This window comes from Ambystoma mexicanum, chromosome 9, assembly GCF_040938575.1.
Source record: "Ambystoma mexicanum isolate Mex_15411 chromosome 9, UKY_AmexF1_1, whole genome shotgun sequence".
Lineage (NCBI taxonomy): Eukaryota > Metazoa > Chordata > Amphibia > Caudata > Ambystomatidae > Ambystoma > Ambystoma mexicanum.
In genome coordinates, this window is record NC_090931.1 from 1321617511 (window position 1) to 1321635376 (window position 17866).

The following is a 17866-nucleotide window of genomic DNA, read 5'->3' on the forward strand; positions in this document are numbered from 1 at the left end:
CATTTGTAGAGAACCACTCTAGGATAGTATACTCTATGTAGTATCTTTAACTGTATCAGGCTGAGCCTTAACTGGCTACCTCCCTAGGAAACATCAGAGCTATGACCCATTCTTCCGGCAGTATTGTACCCACATCAGACTCCCATTTGGTCTGTAGAGCTCGCAATTCTGTCGTGCCAAAGGAGGTTATGGCACTATACAGGACTGACGTCACTTCCTGAGTGATTCGCTCCAGGAAGAGGTTCCTTTCTATTGGGGTGAATTCCGGCAATGCGGTCATATCAGGGAGATTGCCTTGTAGTGCGTGTTGCAACTGAGTATAATGATATTGTTCAGTTTGGGGAAGTGTGAGGTTGAGCGCCAGCTCCGAGAATGGAATTTCGATGCCCTCTCTCACAACGTCACCCATTATTAGTGTTCCATGTTGGGACCAGAGCGGCCATTTGGGGAGATTGTATACACCCGGGAGATTTCTGTTGTTCCACAGTGGTTGGGCTAGCGACAGCTTGTTGCCCCATCCCACAAATTTGTGTGCGTCCGTCCAGATTTGGATTAGGTATGTCCGCATATTGGAGATGTTTGGACGGGCCCTTTTCCTATAAAGATATTGCATGACATGAGTGTCAATTTCTAATGCGCGGTTATGCGGCGCGGATTTGTCCCCGTGCAATTGGTAATTTACGATTGTCAGTTGGCTGGCCCAATAGTATGTCTGTATCCGGGGAAGCCCTATTCCGCCCTCCCAAATGGATCTTTGGGGCGTGGCAAGTGCTATGCGGGGGGGGGGATCATTCCACAGCAACTTTCGGATTGATTGATCTATTTTACCGAATACGTTCGGGGGGACGTGAAGTGGGGCATTTTGTAATATGTATAGGGGTCGGGGCATGGACATCATTTTAAAGAGCGCTGCTCTGCCTAGTAGCGTCAGGGGGAGGGATGCCCAGTGTTGGGAATCTTCCGTGAGTCTCGTCATCACTGGGTGTACGTTTCTGGGGACATAGTCATTGAGATTATTTGTGACGAGTATACCCAGGTACTTGAATTGCTCCATTTCAACCTGATAGGGGCATTGTGGGGGTATCGCCTGTTCTACCTGCCCTAGCGGGAACAGGATGGATTTAGCCCAGTTGACCTGTAGGCCGCTGAAGGCGCCGTATTTTTGTAGCACTCCGGTCACTATGGGACAGGATCTTACTGGATAGTACAGATATACAAGCAAGTCATCAGCATACAGGGACACCCTGTCTTCCCAGCTTTCCGACCAGCAGAAGCCCTTCCATGTCTCATTGCCTTTCAATAGTATCGCGAGTGGCTTGATTGCCATCGCGAATATCATGGCTGACAGAGGGCATCCTTGCCTGGTTCCCTTTCCTATTTCAAAGGGGTTTGATGTATAACCGTTTACCTTTGTGACTGCTGTTGGTGCTTTATATAGTAGTTTGACCCAGCTCATGAATTGTGGCCCAAATCCCATTCTTTGCATTATCTCCCAGATCGCTTCCCAGCGTACCGAATCAAACGCCTTTTCAAAATCTACCACCAACAGGGCTAGTGGGCCCTGAATGGTGGGCGCGTTATCTATCGCAGTATGTAATTGGTGTATGTTCATGCGCGTGGATCTTTGTGGCATGAATCCACATTGATCCGGGTGAATCAAGGAGGATATAATTGGCTGGAGTCGATTAGCTGGTGTTTTCGCTAGGATTTTGGTTTCGGTGTTGATGAGAGAAATCGGTCTGTAAGAACTGCATCTATCCGGGGGTTTGTCTGCTTTGGGTATTACCACTATAGTGGCTTGTCTCAGGTCTCGTGGGAGGAATCCCTTGCTGTGGGAAGTTTCATACATTTTTAATAGATGTGGTGTAATTATGTTTGTACCCATTTTTTCCACACCTCTACCGGGAAGCCATTGGGCCCCGGGGTTTTCCCGGGTTGGAGGTCCGCTATGGCTGCCGACAATTCGTCCTCCATGATATTCGTGTCTAGGAGGGCAGTTTGTTCGGGTGTTAGAGAGGGAAGGGTAACTTCCGCTAGGATTGTGGTATCAATGGGGGGAGGTCAGTGCTTTGTAGAGCTCCCTATAATAGGAGGCGAACCCCTCCGCGATGTCCCAGTCCGCTGTTAAGAATGTGTCCACCTGTGTCCTAATCCCCCTATCATGTCTGAGCCCTTCATCTCGCTCCTCCAGCCATGCCAGCATTTTGCCAGCTTTATCCCCAGTTTCGTACACTCTGGCCCGCATTGCTGTGTGCGCCTGTTTGGCCTTGTCGAGGGCGATGTTCTGTAGTTGTTTTTGTGCTAGTTGCAATGCCCGGAGAGATTCCGGTTGGCCTTGGGATATATGGGTTGCCTCTGCCCTCTGCACTCGCATTCCGCTTCCTGAATTGATTTAGCTTGTTTTTTCTTATGGGCCGCAATCCAGTAGATAAGTTCCCCCCTTAATACCGGTTTATATGCTTCCCATACAGTTGTTGGCCTGCCTACAAAGTGTTTGTTCACTTCAAAGTACAATTCTGTAGTTTTTTGTACATGCTCCAACAGTTCTGGGAAACCCAGGTAGTAACTGTTCAGCCACCAGGTAGGTGGGGGGGGGGGGTCGGTCTATCGGTTTTGATTTCTATCATGAGTGGGGAGTGGTCTGATATGCCCCTGGGTAGGAATTGCGCTGCACTTACTAGGTGTATTTCAGATGTTGGCAGAAAAAAGTAGTCACAGAAGGGTTAAAGCTGCAGTGCATTGGGATACTGGACCAGAAGCTATTTCTGTGCCGTCGACAGTGGTAACAGTGTCGGTGGTTGATTTAGGGTGTAACGGAAGCCCCATCTTTGCCGCAAGATCCTGGTCGATGTAATTCCCAACGGCTCCACTGTCAATGTACGCACCTACTGCGTGCATCCGAGATGGTTGTTGGTGATTGATCAAGATCACAGATAGTGCGAAATGGGAGGTCTGTAGTTCACTTTCTTCGCTCGACAAGTGGACCCCTACACTTGCCGGGCTGGGGAGTTTTCCGATTCCTTGATGGTATCTTCCTTGTCCGTGGCCCCTACCGTCCTCCTCGGTGGCTTCACAGGGCACAGTTTAAGAAAATGACCTGACCTTCCACAGTACAGACATAACTGCTGCTGTCTCCTTTTATCCCTTTCCACTTTAGTCAAGGGGGATCTAACCCCCCATTTGCAATGGTTCTCCTGAACCTTCCGTTGTGCGGGCAATATTGTCCTTTGAACGCACATACATAGGGCAATGGTCCGGTCTGGTTCGATCTGCTCTTCGGTCCTGCAACCTATGATCCAGTTGAACAACAAGGTAAATTAATTCTGAGCAGTCTTTCGGGGGGTTCTCAACTTGTGTGAGAACGTCTGTGAGCTCCCCCCCCGCAACTCCCGATTAAATAACGTGGTTCTCTTCTCCACTGGCCATTCTGCTTCAACTACGAGTCTATTGAACGTGGCTATGTATGTTAATAGGTCTTGATTCCCTTGGCGTAGGGACAGAAGTTTGTTGTCTAATGCCTGCCCATGAGTACGACAGGCGAACAGCTTTTCCCTCTCCTGCTGAAAGCCCTTGAAGTCATGCAGCAAAGGATCGTCTTGGGCTACAAAGGGTACAGACCAGTCTGCGGCGCTACCACTCAGGTAGGATAGCACAAAAGCGACCCGTGATTGGTCATTCGGAAAGGCCCCTGGTCTACAAAGGAAGTGCAGGCAGCACTGGTTCATGAACGATGCACACCTCTTGGTATCCCCCGTAAATCGTTCGGGCGGGGCCAAGGGAACTGCCCCAGGAAGGGTTATCTGAACAGGATTGGCTGATGGTGCTGGAATCGAGGGCACGCTTCCCGGCAATGGTGCATGCCCTGCTTGTGACTGGAGAAGTTTCCGGCTTAAATCATCAGTGCGTTCTTTGGCTACTATCAGCTCTCTCCTCAGGGTGTTGGTCTCCTTCCTGGCTGCATGTACTTTGGAACGTAGCTGCCCCAACATGTGGGCTAACTGGTCGGTTTCTGACGTTTCCATGACGCCCAGGTGGATTTTGATGTGAGGCTTTGTGTTCTGTAACGCTCACCTGGTATCCACGGGGACGTCACTCAGCCTGTTCTGACCTCTTACGACCTCAAACCCTTCCCTGGAGTCTACTCGACTGGGCCTGAAACACAGGATTGGTAGAGTTTAACTCCCTAGTGTCTCTGTGTGCTTCAACCCCTTCTTCCCCGGGGTCCAACCCTTCTCTTTGATCCACAGCTCACCTTGTTTTCTTGGAAAGTGTGATCTCCATCCTGCTTTTAGCGCAGGGGCGCGTTGATTGATGCAGGCTCGTTGCTGCCTAGTTACTTCACTGGCAAGAATCTGACAGGTAAGTATAATGAGTCTTTTGAACAGTTCTCTAACTTCGTTCCTTTCCTTCCTTAGATGATGGCAGACGTGCTGCTGAGATGTGTAGCGCTGAAGGTGAGTGAGAGCGTGATGCGTGATGCGACCTTTCTTATTTGTATTGAACTGAGTTCTTTTTTTGTGTCTTTTAGGTGCCACGTCGTTTTCAGCGTGGATGCCGGTTATGAAGAAGAAATGCGGTGAGTAAGCGCGGTATGCAGCGCCTCTAGATGTTTCCACGCTAACCTGGAGTGTCTGTTCCCTCTTGCAGATGAATGAGAGGTTCCAGAGACACAGTTCCCCCAGAGCGGCTGTGATTCAGGTAAGCGTTTGAAGCTCGTAGAGTCTTTAAAATAACCGAAGATTTGCTGAATGCTTACTTATGCCTTTTTTCTGTTCTTTTCCTTTTTCCTTAGGAAGCGGCGTGCCGGGATGGGAATGACACCGCCTAAGATGCCCACAGAACAGAAGAAGCGATGAATGATGGGCAGAAGCGCCGCAAGGTAAGGCTGTTCCTAACAGTGTTCTTGTTCTTGCAGGAGCTGAGCGCAGAAGAAAGATGCAGGCCTACTGGAGACCGATCCGAACACGGTGAGTGTCACGCTGCAGGTGCAGAAAACACAAAGCATGTTTCTCAGCCTGTGCATGGCTTAAATAGTCTCTGGATATCCCAGGTGTCTCTGGGCTGAACCACACCCAAAAGACTAGACTGCACATACAGTTCTGGGAACCGAAATATGTGGGGGCATCCATCTTGTCCCCATCAAAGCACTAGTCCAATCCTCAATGTTATCCTATGGGAGTGAGTGAGTCTGGTGCCACAAGCGCCAAATCTGACTCCAAGTGGGTCTTTGGAGGGATGGAGAGGCCCTTGAGGGCCATGTAGGTGATTGTGGCCTGGCTCCAGCCTGACATCTTGGAGGGCTGGGGACATGAGGGGCAGGAATCATGACAATTAGCAATCATATTAACGGAGCGGAACATCTGATTGCTCCTAAAATACCTCTTGTCCCCGATTCGATCTTTACCAAACCGACTAAACATGTTAAAATTGAAGGACGGCAAGATCAGATACAGACAGTACCAAGGGGCTAAAAAACTAAGAATGAGAAAACACCAAAAGTTATGACCACTTCTCAAGTGAAACAATTTGTTCGAAGAATACAAATTACTAAAACACAGAGCAGAAATGTTAGCACAGCAATAATAGCTAAATACAAGTGCAGGATTAGTTTTAACAAGGCTGGAACTGATGACTCTGCTAAAGCACTAACTCCTCCTTTTCCATTGGATGAATTAGTCACTTTGCTTGAGAATTAACAATTAAGTTCTAATGCAGAGTGCTTGGGTGGTGAAAATCAGATCTCAACAGCAACAGATAGTTGGCTCCCTCAATTGAAGGTATAAATGTGTAAATCGATTTGAAGAATATTTGCAAGCTAAAACTCATAACTTAGCCTTGGGGCCCAATTTAGGGTATGTTCCAACTGATCTGAGCAAGACAGTGAATGTAGATGATCGACAACAAGCTAATACTCAGATTATGAACTCCAATAAATGTATGAGATCTGTTAGCCAGGATCTGTCTACTAGAACTAGATTTTACAGAGGTACAAAAGGATAAATCTAACAATTCGAATCTCCGTAATCAATGCCATCGATTGATAATGAGATGTCATCCTGCCCCTTTCACCTACTATGAGTTATGTCGAGCAAGTAAAATAAACATATTTTCTGATATATAGAAAAACTAGAAAATATCTCGACATGTGACATTGAGCAGGTGGAATTTCTAGACGACCGTGATCTATCTGTGGTGAGGCTTTGGATACCTTCATGTGCGTTAAGGAATACCATTTGATTAGCGAAATTGGACCTATTCTCAATGGTATTCCTTATAGCACTAGATCTGATGACATTTGATCCGGCAGGGGACAGTAAAAGCATACCCAATATGAACAATGGTGCCAGAACTGATAGAACTAATAATGTCTTAAGACCAGATAATCACAAACAATTGAGTGGCCCCCACAGGGATAAGCGATCGATGGAGTAAATATCCAAATTGAGAATCATTCTCAATTGATGAAAACACAGTGATAAATTTGGCGTGTTCCAACACTCGAGGGCATGCCCACTTGATCAGTAAAAGTGCCGAATAAATTGAATCTTATGACATAGGCCCTCATTACGACCCTGGCGGAAAGCAACCGACCGGACCGCCATAGCGTAAATAGCGGTTCCGCCATTGCACGACGGAGCAAAGTGCGGCTCATTCCGACCCATCGGGCACGAGCACCACGCCATGGCGGAAGTGCAAAGTCCGCGATGGCGGAAATGACCCCAAAACGGCCCACACCGCCGCCGTACGGCGCCCTAGGTGCAATTCCGCCACCCATCTTAGCGGTCACCGCAATGAGCGGCAATCGGAAAGTACGGTGACCGGAAATATACGGAAACGGAAGTAAAAACATGGTCCCGGAACGGGAAACATCACGCCGTACACCTATAAAAACACTATTTCCACACAACCATTAAAAATACTACCCTGAGACACATCCCAACCCGTCATCCACCCTAGTGAAACCAAGAAAAATGGGAAAAGTAGCGAAGAAAGCGTGCGACCGCAAGCGGCAGGTCCACTTCTCCCGTGAGGAAATCACCGTGCTCACAGAGACCCTCCAGGAGAATGCTGCCGTCGTCTTCTCCACGCAAATGACCAGGACGGCACTTGCGAACAGAAGGCCATATGGGCCCTGGTGGCACAGCGGGTAAGTGCGGTGGGGACCGCACCCCGCAACCCACAGCAATGCAGAAAGCGATGGGACGACCTGCGGATCCGCGTCCGTAGCATACTTTCTGCCAACCGCAACATTGCCACAGCTACCGGGGGAGGATCGGAATCACTCATCAAGTTGACCCCCTGGGAAGAAATCTGTGCCTCCACCATTGGAATGGAGAGTATAGAGGGAGTCGGAGGGATGGAGAAAGGAGTGCAGACATCCGAAGAATCAGGTAGGTGTCCCAAATAAAACAATGCTAAAACCACAATGTCCAATCATGTGAAGTACCACGTGTCCACATAGTGCAACAGTAACACATGTCCAGGAGAACGTCCAGATACATAGGCCTGATAGCACACTTTAAAACTCACATCAAATACATAAATAATTAAAAATCCTAAAAACACCCTCTACACGTGCAGCAGGCACACCCTAACTGCAGGCTGCAAAACAACTGCACCCTCACTCCACACAAAAATGAAACCACCTTCAAGGCCCCAACCCAAATCACCCTCAGGTACCACCCCAATGCATGTGATACATTGCCATTCCAATTTCCACAGACCCATTTATAACGCTCGCCCTCCTTTACTCCACCACAGGGTCCGATTCAAACGACGAGCTCCAGGACACCCCTACCAGCACACCTGCAAAGAGGGCCAAGACCAACGGCCAAAGACCCTCCACCTCAGCTGCACGCATCAAGACACGGCAGCAGCACAAATCAAGTGGCAGCACACAGGAGGGAACTCCAACAGGCACCCCAGCAGCCAGCATGCCCACAACAGCACCACCACAGGTCCCCCCAATGGATGCCACAGTAGGCACTGCTTCTGGTGGCAGCAGCACCATAGGTGACACTGCATTAATGGCAGCATGCTCCGACACAGAAAACGGGGATGTCGAAGTTAGATCCATCCATGACCTGTCTCAATCCCCCTGTCTGTTCCATCCCGTACACCATGAGGATACCACGCAGGGGCACCCACAAGACGACGACTGGCCATCCCCCACAAGCCCTGTGGCAAGGCAACATGAGGTGACCAGCCCCTCTGTGACACCACCGCAAATGGCCATGGCCCAGCAGAGGCAACAGTCCCTCGACCAGGTAATCGTGCAACAGCAGCAACTGGCCACGCTCCTCAAGGACCATGCCGATGAATGTGGGGGCACTAAGGCAGACATAGAAACATCAACTGAGACACTTAGGGCAGAAATGGAGAGAAGTACAGAGACACTAAGGGCACAAATGGAGAGTAGCACCGAGAGCCTGAGAGTAGAAATGGAGAGAAGCACCGAGAGCCTGAGAGTACAAATGGAGAGAAGCACCGAGAGCCTGAGGGGGGAACTGCATGCGACGTCCAAAGACGTATGTGCCGAACTTGCCGCTGTGCGCCGCGTGCTCACTGAGCTCTCACAAACCCTTAGGGACATGCATGGACGTGAGCAGGCAGAGACATCATCCGTTGCAAGTTCCGTCCAGGGCAGCCCCCAACGTAGATCTGGGAGGAACCTGTGCTCCACAGGCAGGGGTGCCCCTGATACCCGGAGAGGGGGCTTGCAATAGCGACTGCCCACTGACAATGAGCATCTTTGGACACTGGTGTTCGGGGGGGAGGTAGGAGGGTGGAGGGGGTGTGTTGGGCTCACTTGGGTGGCGGGTCGATAGGGTGTTTAACATGATATCACATATGCCATAAACAATGCACGATCATCCAATGAGATGTGTGGACATTGATCTTTGTGTACGAGGCCATTATAGGCGTACAGTCCATATTGTGCATGTTCCAGACACACACAGTGCCACAAGTCCCGTGTCCATGTATCAGCCACCAGGCGTGAGTGCTAGAAGCATGCATCTATGATATGCTGACGAATGTCACGGCCCTCCTGTGCCTCGCAGACTCCTTGAGGTGCTGCCACATCCCCACCCTCATCATGACCATCTTCAGGTGCTTGCAGTTCTGCGTCAGGGGGCATGGGCACATTTCTACGTACGCACATGTTGTGTAGCATGACACATGCCATGACCATCTTTGCAACCTTCTCATGGCGGTACAGGAGTGCCCCGCCAGACCTGCTGAGGCAGCGGAAACGAGTCTTCAGTAGGCCGAATGCCTGTTCTATGACTACACGGGTACGTGAGTGGGCATGGTTGTAGTCCTCCTCATGCTGGTCCCGTGGGTTCCGGAGTGGTGTAAGGAGCCATCTCTTCAGTGGATACCCGGCATCACCTGTATGTGGACAATAAAGGAATTTTGAGGAATGCCATTGCTACGTACGCACCCCCCCCCCTTCCTGCCAGGTCATTGCCGCATCACATACCCCACATTATCATGCTTGAAATGAGACTCACCGAGTAGCCAGGATCTGTTCCCTGCGTGTCGCTCCATATAGCGTGGTATTGTAGAGTTCCTCAAGACCATAGAATCATGGGTTGATCCAGGGAATCGGGCACAACAATGTGTAATGATCCTGTTGGAGTCACACACCATTTGTACATTCAGAGAATGAAATTGTTTTCGGTTGCGGTACTGGGCCTCCATGGCATGTGGGACGACCAATTCCACATGGGTGCAGTCGATGGCACCAATGCAACCCGGTATGCCGGCAAGTGCATGGAATCCCACTTTTGCGTTCGTAATCTCCTGCTCCGAGAGTGGTAGAGAGACGTAGTCGTCTGCGTGCCTCAGGAGGGCATCGAGCACTTGCAATAGTGTCCGTGAGAACAGTGGCTGTGAAATGCCATGCAGCTGTCCGACTGTGTGCTGGTAGGTGCCTGTGGCCAGGAAGTGGAGTACAGACACCACCTTCAGTAGGGGTGGGATGGCGGTTGGGCTATCTATCATGCTGACAAGGTCAGCCTGTGTCATGTCCACAATGGCGGTTATGGTATCCCGGTCCAAACGGTAGAGGGTGTGGATCTGCTCATCAGTGAGGTCGAACGGATGTGCTCGGAGGCATGGGATTGCGGGCTGCCTGCGTGGTGGTAGTGGCTGTGCTGGTGGCCCTTGCTGGCCCTGCCTTGCCCTCCTCCTCCTCCTGCGTCTCCTCCGTGCGGCCGGTTGTTGTAGTAGTTGGTGTTCGTCTTCTTCTTGAAGTTGGAGTACTTGCAGTGCTATCAGGTCCCCCAGGGCCAACATCGCTAGTCCTGCCGGTAGCATTTCGGAGTGGGTGTGGTTGTGGGAGGGGGTTGGGTGTGCAATTTATGTGTTTTCAGGCTGTATAGCCTCCACCTGTGGTGATTCATTCCACCTGTGCAAGCTGCTATCCCCTTTGGGCGAGCACGTCCCGCACACAACGCTGCAATTCGACGAATGGCATCTTGCTATTACAATCATGTATTTGTACCCGATGGCAGTGTAATATTGGTTGATATGTTCATTCTGCTATGGTCCCATTGTTTCACATACTATCTTTGCAGTCGCGAACAGACTTGTGAAGGGTCAGTGGAACGTAGTACTCGAGTAACGGTGGACCCTCATGCAACACTGTACCGAGGTTCACCGACGGGCGGGGCGTCCCATTTGTGAGTGAAGGCAGTTGCCATTTTCACACACAGCCGCACTAGATGGATTAATTTGTGATTTCAAGCGGCCAGAGATGCCTTTTCGACGTGATGTTGCAAATGAGGAATTCGAAGGACGGCGCTTTCGGTTTTCAGCTAGCGGCGAGGAGATGCCCACAGGTCGGACTGCAAATATAACGTTCTATTGTTCAATGTCCTTGGGACAGGGGCCATGGCGAGGATGCAATGATTGATATGAATAGTATGGGATGCGCAATAGCGAAGTGGGCGATAAGGCCGGACGTTCCCAATTACATGTTACTTCACAACACTGGAATTACGGGCTGGAGCACAGTGGATTTTGCAGGCTGCATAACGCACAGACTCAATGGAAATTTCACATGTTATGTGAGTATGAAAAGAGGCGTTTTCATTACGGGATGAGGGAATGATGTATGGATGCATGGACAGATGATTTAATACAGAGTTTGCCATGTTCAGGGCTTCTTGGAATCTATCCACCTCCCCTGCGCTATGTGATGCAGGGCTGACATAGTGGGACCATCGTCTATCTGGCCTTGTTGAACCCTCCCTGTCTCGACGCGCCTTCAGACACTTGTGTCTATGCACGTTACTAATCCCATCTGATGGATTCTGTTTTAACAGACGCATGCACAGAAACACTCGTTTGTGATAGTGTTTTCACCTCGATATGGATAGTTATGATTCGCATATTGGCTGTGGATTTGGTGTGATCATTGAAGTGAGTAATTCAAATTCAAATGAAGTTCTGATGCCCATACTATTCTTTTTCATTTCATTTGGGTGACAGGTATCTCCTCCCCTTTTGCCACTGCCATCTGTATGCCACTCCTGCAGATGGATTTTACTCCCGACACCTGCTGCTTCGTGTTAATCAGTGGAGCAGCATTACGATCTTATGGGACGATCGCCAATGGGCCACATGCCCTTACGCAGTACTAGTGGCTAGGAGCAACATTTCGGCCTTTCAGCTGGACTAGTGCCTCCCTAATGGGACGGCCCTGCGGTTCGAGGCGCTTCCATGTTGCCTTTTCGTACGAGAAAGTAGCCCCTGTGTACCATGAGGGAACAGGGCGTCACACAAGAAGTAGCTGGTCATTTATTGCGGATGCAGCCCACAATGGTGAAATATATTTTGGAGTTCATGGCCTAATGGCTGTATGGGCTTGGTGAATTTGTTGTGCATTAAATTTCTATTCTGATATGAACCGTGTAGCGTTCTTCTTTGCAAGTGATGTGGCATATTCCTATTTGGGGAGCGATGTATTGTGAGGAGATCTGCATTGGGTTCCAGCTTCGGAGTATAGTTGCGTGGTACTGTGCTGGGCGCGTTTGCCTACGAAGCCCAGTGAGGTCAGGGATAAGGGCTGCCAATATGACTGTTTTAATGATGTCATGCTCAGGGGCGGGGGATTAGCTTTTGTGTAACAGATGCCGGTCAGCCAGGTGGATTGGTGGAATGATGTGATTATCAGAATATGGCTGGTCACAGGTGCCTGTGTTTGCGTGCGTTTCTTGGAGGGAGACTGAGGTCATGTCCATTTGTATAGCTTCTGTATTCGTGCCATCTGTGCCCTGCAGCTCCCATTGGCCCCTCTTGAGATTCATTTGTTCGTTGGCAGGCATGGATGACTTGTACATTTCACTGGTTGCATTGTGTGACTTCATTGCACCTACGGGGAGTTGTACAATGTGGCCAGGGAGCGGTGTACAGGCACTCAGTAGGGCCGTTTACGGTTGGTTCGCGATGCCGTACTTCTCACCATGGCGGAATGGTACTTTCCGCCGTGCTTGATGGCGTTAGGTGCATGTCCGCTAGGGTCAGAATTCGCGTACCGTTGCGCCATGGTGGTAATTACGGTTTGGCATGGCGCGCGTGCGCGTACTTGGTGCAGTTAGCGTTGGCGTTCACTATGGTGTCGCTAATGGCATCGTACTTTGCGGTGACGGGTCATGATCGCACCGAGCGCTATTCGATGGCGGTATTGCATTTCCGCCATCGTTTTTCGATTTCCGCCAGGGTCGTAATGAGGGCCATAGTGATGTTTCAGGAGACCTAGATGGTGGATGTACCAATTTGGAATAATCATGAAATTGTTCTTATACCGGCCCAGAAAAAACAAAAAGGTCAACCGACCTCAGGCCTCATAACTGTAAAAAATAGCATAGGCTTGAAATTACAAGCCTGGGCCTCTCCTAACAATCACATACAATTAGTAAAGATTGTTGGTTATGAGAGAGTTATGGCTGTAATGAATATTTATAGAAATCCCATAGCTTTAATTCTATAGTGATTTGGAAAATATACTGATAACTGTGCAGACATCTTCAGATATCGCAGATATCATCATAGCTGGTGACATTAATTTGCAATGCCTTAACAACATCAGGGGGATAAAGTCGGCTGCACTGATCAGGTGGACATTGCTCATGGAAGCACACTAAATGTAAATGCTGAATGGATCAATTGAAGGTGATGTGCCGCCTGCCCATACATGGGCTCGGGGTTCCAGTACATACATGATAGATTATGTGTATGTTAACTCAAAAATGTTTACTCAAATGGATGAATTCAAGGTACTTGCACAACATAGTAGTGATCATAAGTTACTGTTATTTCGATGGACATTACAGGGCATAAATGACCAGAGCAAATGCAGACAGTATCAGGGCACTTTGCAGATCAACAATTCCAAACACGGTTCAAATGGAATATACATACATTATATCAGCTGAATGAGAACTTAACTGAGATGAGGAACTTGAATACTAATCAATCAGTAAGATTGACTAGTAATTATGCGAATGCGCGGCAAATGTTTAAGGTCCAAGCCAAAACACAAAATCTGAAATCACTATAAGAAAACACACATCTTTGATGTGGTCATTCGAGACCATAAAAGAGAATTGAGAAGGCAGAGATTGCTGGCGTTACCACAACCCGACAATTGAGAGCTGGTCTATTAAAGACACTGAAAGGCCAATATAACATTGGCGGTGGTCGAGAAAGTCACACCTATATCAGTTAGATGGTGAGGCCATGTTGAGAGCAACGTGTGGAAACAATTCAGTACAGATCTGCGGGTATCTTAATTTGGCGACTTGTAACACTCAGCTACCCATCCAAATAAATGGAGTAACAAATATAAAATGGGTTCACCATTACATTGAACTTTTATGCGAGACCTAAAAATTCCACCACTTTTAATTCCTTAATACATAATCAATGGTTTAGCCTGAAAGTTAACTTCATAAATAGATCAAGTAACTCTCGGGCTTCTGGTCCAGACAGACTTAACAATTGAATGCTCAAGGACAATCCTAAACCTTGGGCAAGAATACTGTATAATATATTCACTACGGTACTCGCGTCTGGAATCATACCTCAGTCATGGCGGCACACAATTATAGTGCCCATTTTCAAGAAGGGCGATCGGTCTAGTTCTACAAACTATATGCCGATCACTCTTCTTGATGCACCAGGCAAGATCTTTTCAAGAATAATTTTGAGTGAGTTTAAAGAACTCACAATATATTATCAGCAACACAATTGCTTCCAAACGGGATTCGTCCGATGGTTGGGAACCTCGATCAACTTATTTACTATTAGTGCAATTCAACAGACCCATTTTTCATTGGGGCAACCGCTCTACATGGTCTTTGTGGACTTTTAGTCCACATTCGACTCTGTGTCGCCGGAGATATTGTTTGACAAATTGAGGGAGGCAAACTGCCCTATACATTTATGTGAACTAATTGAAGCTTTGCATACTAAGACTCAGATTCGAGTACGCATATCCTTGCAAGGAGACTTAACAGAAGAGATTCCTACGTTACGTGGGTTGAGGCAGAGATGTATTCTCGCCTCAGCCCTTTTTAACTTTTTTATATTTGACATGCCTAAAGACTTTGAGAATGCAGTGATGCACCTAAGATAAGTGGCTTACAGATGCCTGCTATCTTTTATGCAGATGATCTGATTTTAATGTCTAAAACCCCTCAGGGGCTACAACGACTATGAAATGCATTATCAGCTTATGTCGATAGGAATTTGTTGACAATCAACTTGGCAAAAACAAAGGTGATGATATTTAATGAGGAAAAAAAGGAATAAATGTACACAAACATGGACATTGAAGAATATCAACTTAGAAAGAGTACATCAATACACATATCTGGGAGTTGTGATCAGCGACAACGAACACAGCAAAGCATATGACACGAATTTGGATAGGAAACTTCAGACTGCAATGCCGCAGTTAGCCGTTATCATGAAGAGATATGGGAAGTTTACCCTAGACTCTAAAATTTGAAGGGCGTTGTTGGTGATGCGTTCTGAAGTTGCCTAATTGTGTGCCTGCAGTGTGGGTAAGGCATGAATGTGGTCTGATATTATATGCTAGAAATAGGTGGCAACTTATATCGTTATTTAGAAAATGCTTACTAGCTCCTGATTCAAAAATGCTGCTGGGCATCGTAGCCAAATATATGTTTAGCTCTCGTCAGGACTTTGTCTGCAAATGGAGAGATTTGGTCATTCGTACCTTGTGTGAGATAGAAGTTACCATACAACTCCTGATAGAACATCCATGTCGAGTAAAGACCAGATTATTTGAAAGTGATTGGATCTCTACTAGGGAGAAATGCATGAAGTACAAACCTATAATTCCAACCCATTTCAAATAAAAAAATATGGTACCATGGAAAACTATCTGCAAAAGTCACCTTCAGTTAAACATCGGAACGATATCATAAGATTTAGGTTTGACTTATGGCTCACTAAAGAGATCCAAAATCGACGTAAGATCATTAAGGAATATGAGAATGTTTGTCTCTTCTGTAAGATCGCACAATTTAAAGAAACATTGAAACACTTGTTGGTTGATTGCCCAATGCTGATGGAGCTACGTATTCTACATTTTAAGAAATTGTTTGAGAATCGGTATACATTAACGAGAGAAGAATTATGGGAAAAATTGTTCTTGGGTCAGAAACCAACAATACGAATTGCTGTTTTAAACTATTTGTATGCTCTGAAACTGACACAAATACACGAAGACTAGGTGCTTTTTAAGTGAAATTGATTGTATAATAAGTGATACAAGAATTGTAGATTGTAAAAATGTGGTATTTATTGTATGTAATAATGTGATTTTTTAATGATATAGGCTTTTTTTAATTGTTTTTCATAATTTTGATAAAAAGAAATTTGTAAAGTTGATTTATCAGCTGAACCAAATATATACATATATATTTTTTAATCATTAAAGTGAAATTGTATGGTCCATTAAGGCAATCAAACCATGTTTTATTTAGTGTTGGACTCCTGGCCATGTGTTTCAAACAGTAGTGACCTGTATTACTCCTCAAGACTTAAAGGATCATAGTTACAATCATTCAGTTGGCATTTGGACAAGGGCACCGTGTAAAGTAGCTTATGTATTCAGAGTGCCAAGTTACTACTGATTGTTTTTTTTTTTTTTAAATCAGTTCAGTTTCTGAAAATGTTGTGGTGCTATGTATGACTTACCAGCACTCTTGTGTCCCCAGGTCAAATGGACAGACACATGGATGAAATGCAACAGAAATCGGCCTTACTGGTGCAGAAGCTTTGGAGAGGATACAGGGAAAGAAGGAATTTTCATCACCAAAGACAAGCTCTTAAACAGTACAAAGCAGCTGTCACCATCCAGAGAGCTGTAAGCCCAAAGTCCTGTGCCACATTTTGTGTGAAAAATTATGAATGATTGCAACTTCTTGTTTACATGTTTTCCAAACTTATTATTTTTGTTTCCGAACTGATTTGTTTGCTCAAATTAGCATCAGTGTCACAGAACACTTGAAACAGAAAAGGACAGTTCACCACCTTTATTAATCCCAAGGTGAAGTGTAGGAGGAATTAGGGGAATACACAAAAGGGAACATTCTCTGTTGTAACAGTGTCGGGATGGAGGAGTAAAGTATTCTTAGAGGACAAAGCATCCTTAGCCCAATGCCCCAATCATTATTCTACTAATCAACCCCTGAAAATGACCTTCTGTTAACTTAGTCCAAGGCTATTTCAAATTCTTACCCTTTTGTATAGTCGATGCTCTCCTGGAATGAGCAAGATCTTTTCGCCTTTTTCTGGGGTTGCATCACACTATTCTATCAGGGCAAAATCGCGTGCTTTGATCCTCTTGCCCTAAGGATACCTCCACTGGATTTGGGTAGGGTGCTTTTCAGGCTGAGGTAGATATTACCCTTCTGCCAAGCGGTGTTGTCTGCTCTTGAGCCAGTTGAAGGCTTTTGTAAATGCTTCCAGGAATGTCTGGGACCTGCAGCTCTCAGCAGTTTTTCAAATGTTTTACTTGCTCTTTCTCCCGAACTACTCTATTGCCCTTGAGCGCCCACCAGTATCTGAGTGGTAGCCCCCAGCTGGCTAATGGTTCTGTTCCTTCACCTTGGATTCTCGCTTTTGACAGTCTGTGTTACAGCCCTCATCAGGCTCTGTGCATTTCCCTCTCTAAAGTCCTTTCAGGTCTAGGCTGTTTTCATAGCCCCTTTGGGGAATTTCCTCTCTATGTTTACATCGACTCTCTACAATGCTGTCCTAACTTCCACACTTCTGGAATTCTCTTGCCTTCTTTTATACAGTGGCATAGAGTTATAAAGGATGCCATGTGACACTCCAGTTAAGTTTCTCTTAAGTGCCTTTATTGTGGTTACATCAGGTTTCCTTCAAGTAGCTGCATAGGAACCAACTGGCTCCCACCAACCAGGCTTACATTCTCCAACTGCCTGGGCTGAAATCTCACTCATACCCAACCATTCCAATCTCTCTCACATCATTCTCATTGACCTCACACATGCCATACATTCTTGCAAGCACTATATAACCCACCTCCACTCTTTCACACACACACACACACCAGAGGACACACTCGGATGCCATACCTACTTCCAGGCTCTACACGACACACCTCTCGTCTTTCAACACACCCACTAGAGCACATCTCGGACGGGAACTCACTCATACAAACGTACAGGTGAGAGAAAGCATACCACGAGAAGATCACCACCTCAAAGAAGAACAAACACATCACAACCAATCCTAACCTGCTTGCCAGACAAGCTAGAATACATTGGGGTCAAACTCGCATGAGCAAGACCAAACA

General features: G+C 47.0%; 1 protein-coding gene across 1 annotated transcript in view; it reads left to right on the forward strand.

Annotated features, from left to right (window-relative positions):
* The window catches only part of IQCB1 (IQ motif containing B1), a 786328-nt gene that overhangs the window by 663994 nt on the left and 104468 nt on the right, over positions 1–17866 (forward strand). The window contains exon 11 of the mRNA XM_069616694.1: positions 16260–16408. Within this exon, the coding sequence (XP_069472795.1) occupies positions 16260–16408 (149 nt within the window). The remainder of the gene's footprint in view (positions 1–16259; positions 16409–17866) is intronic.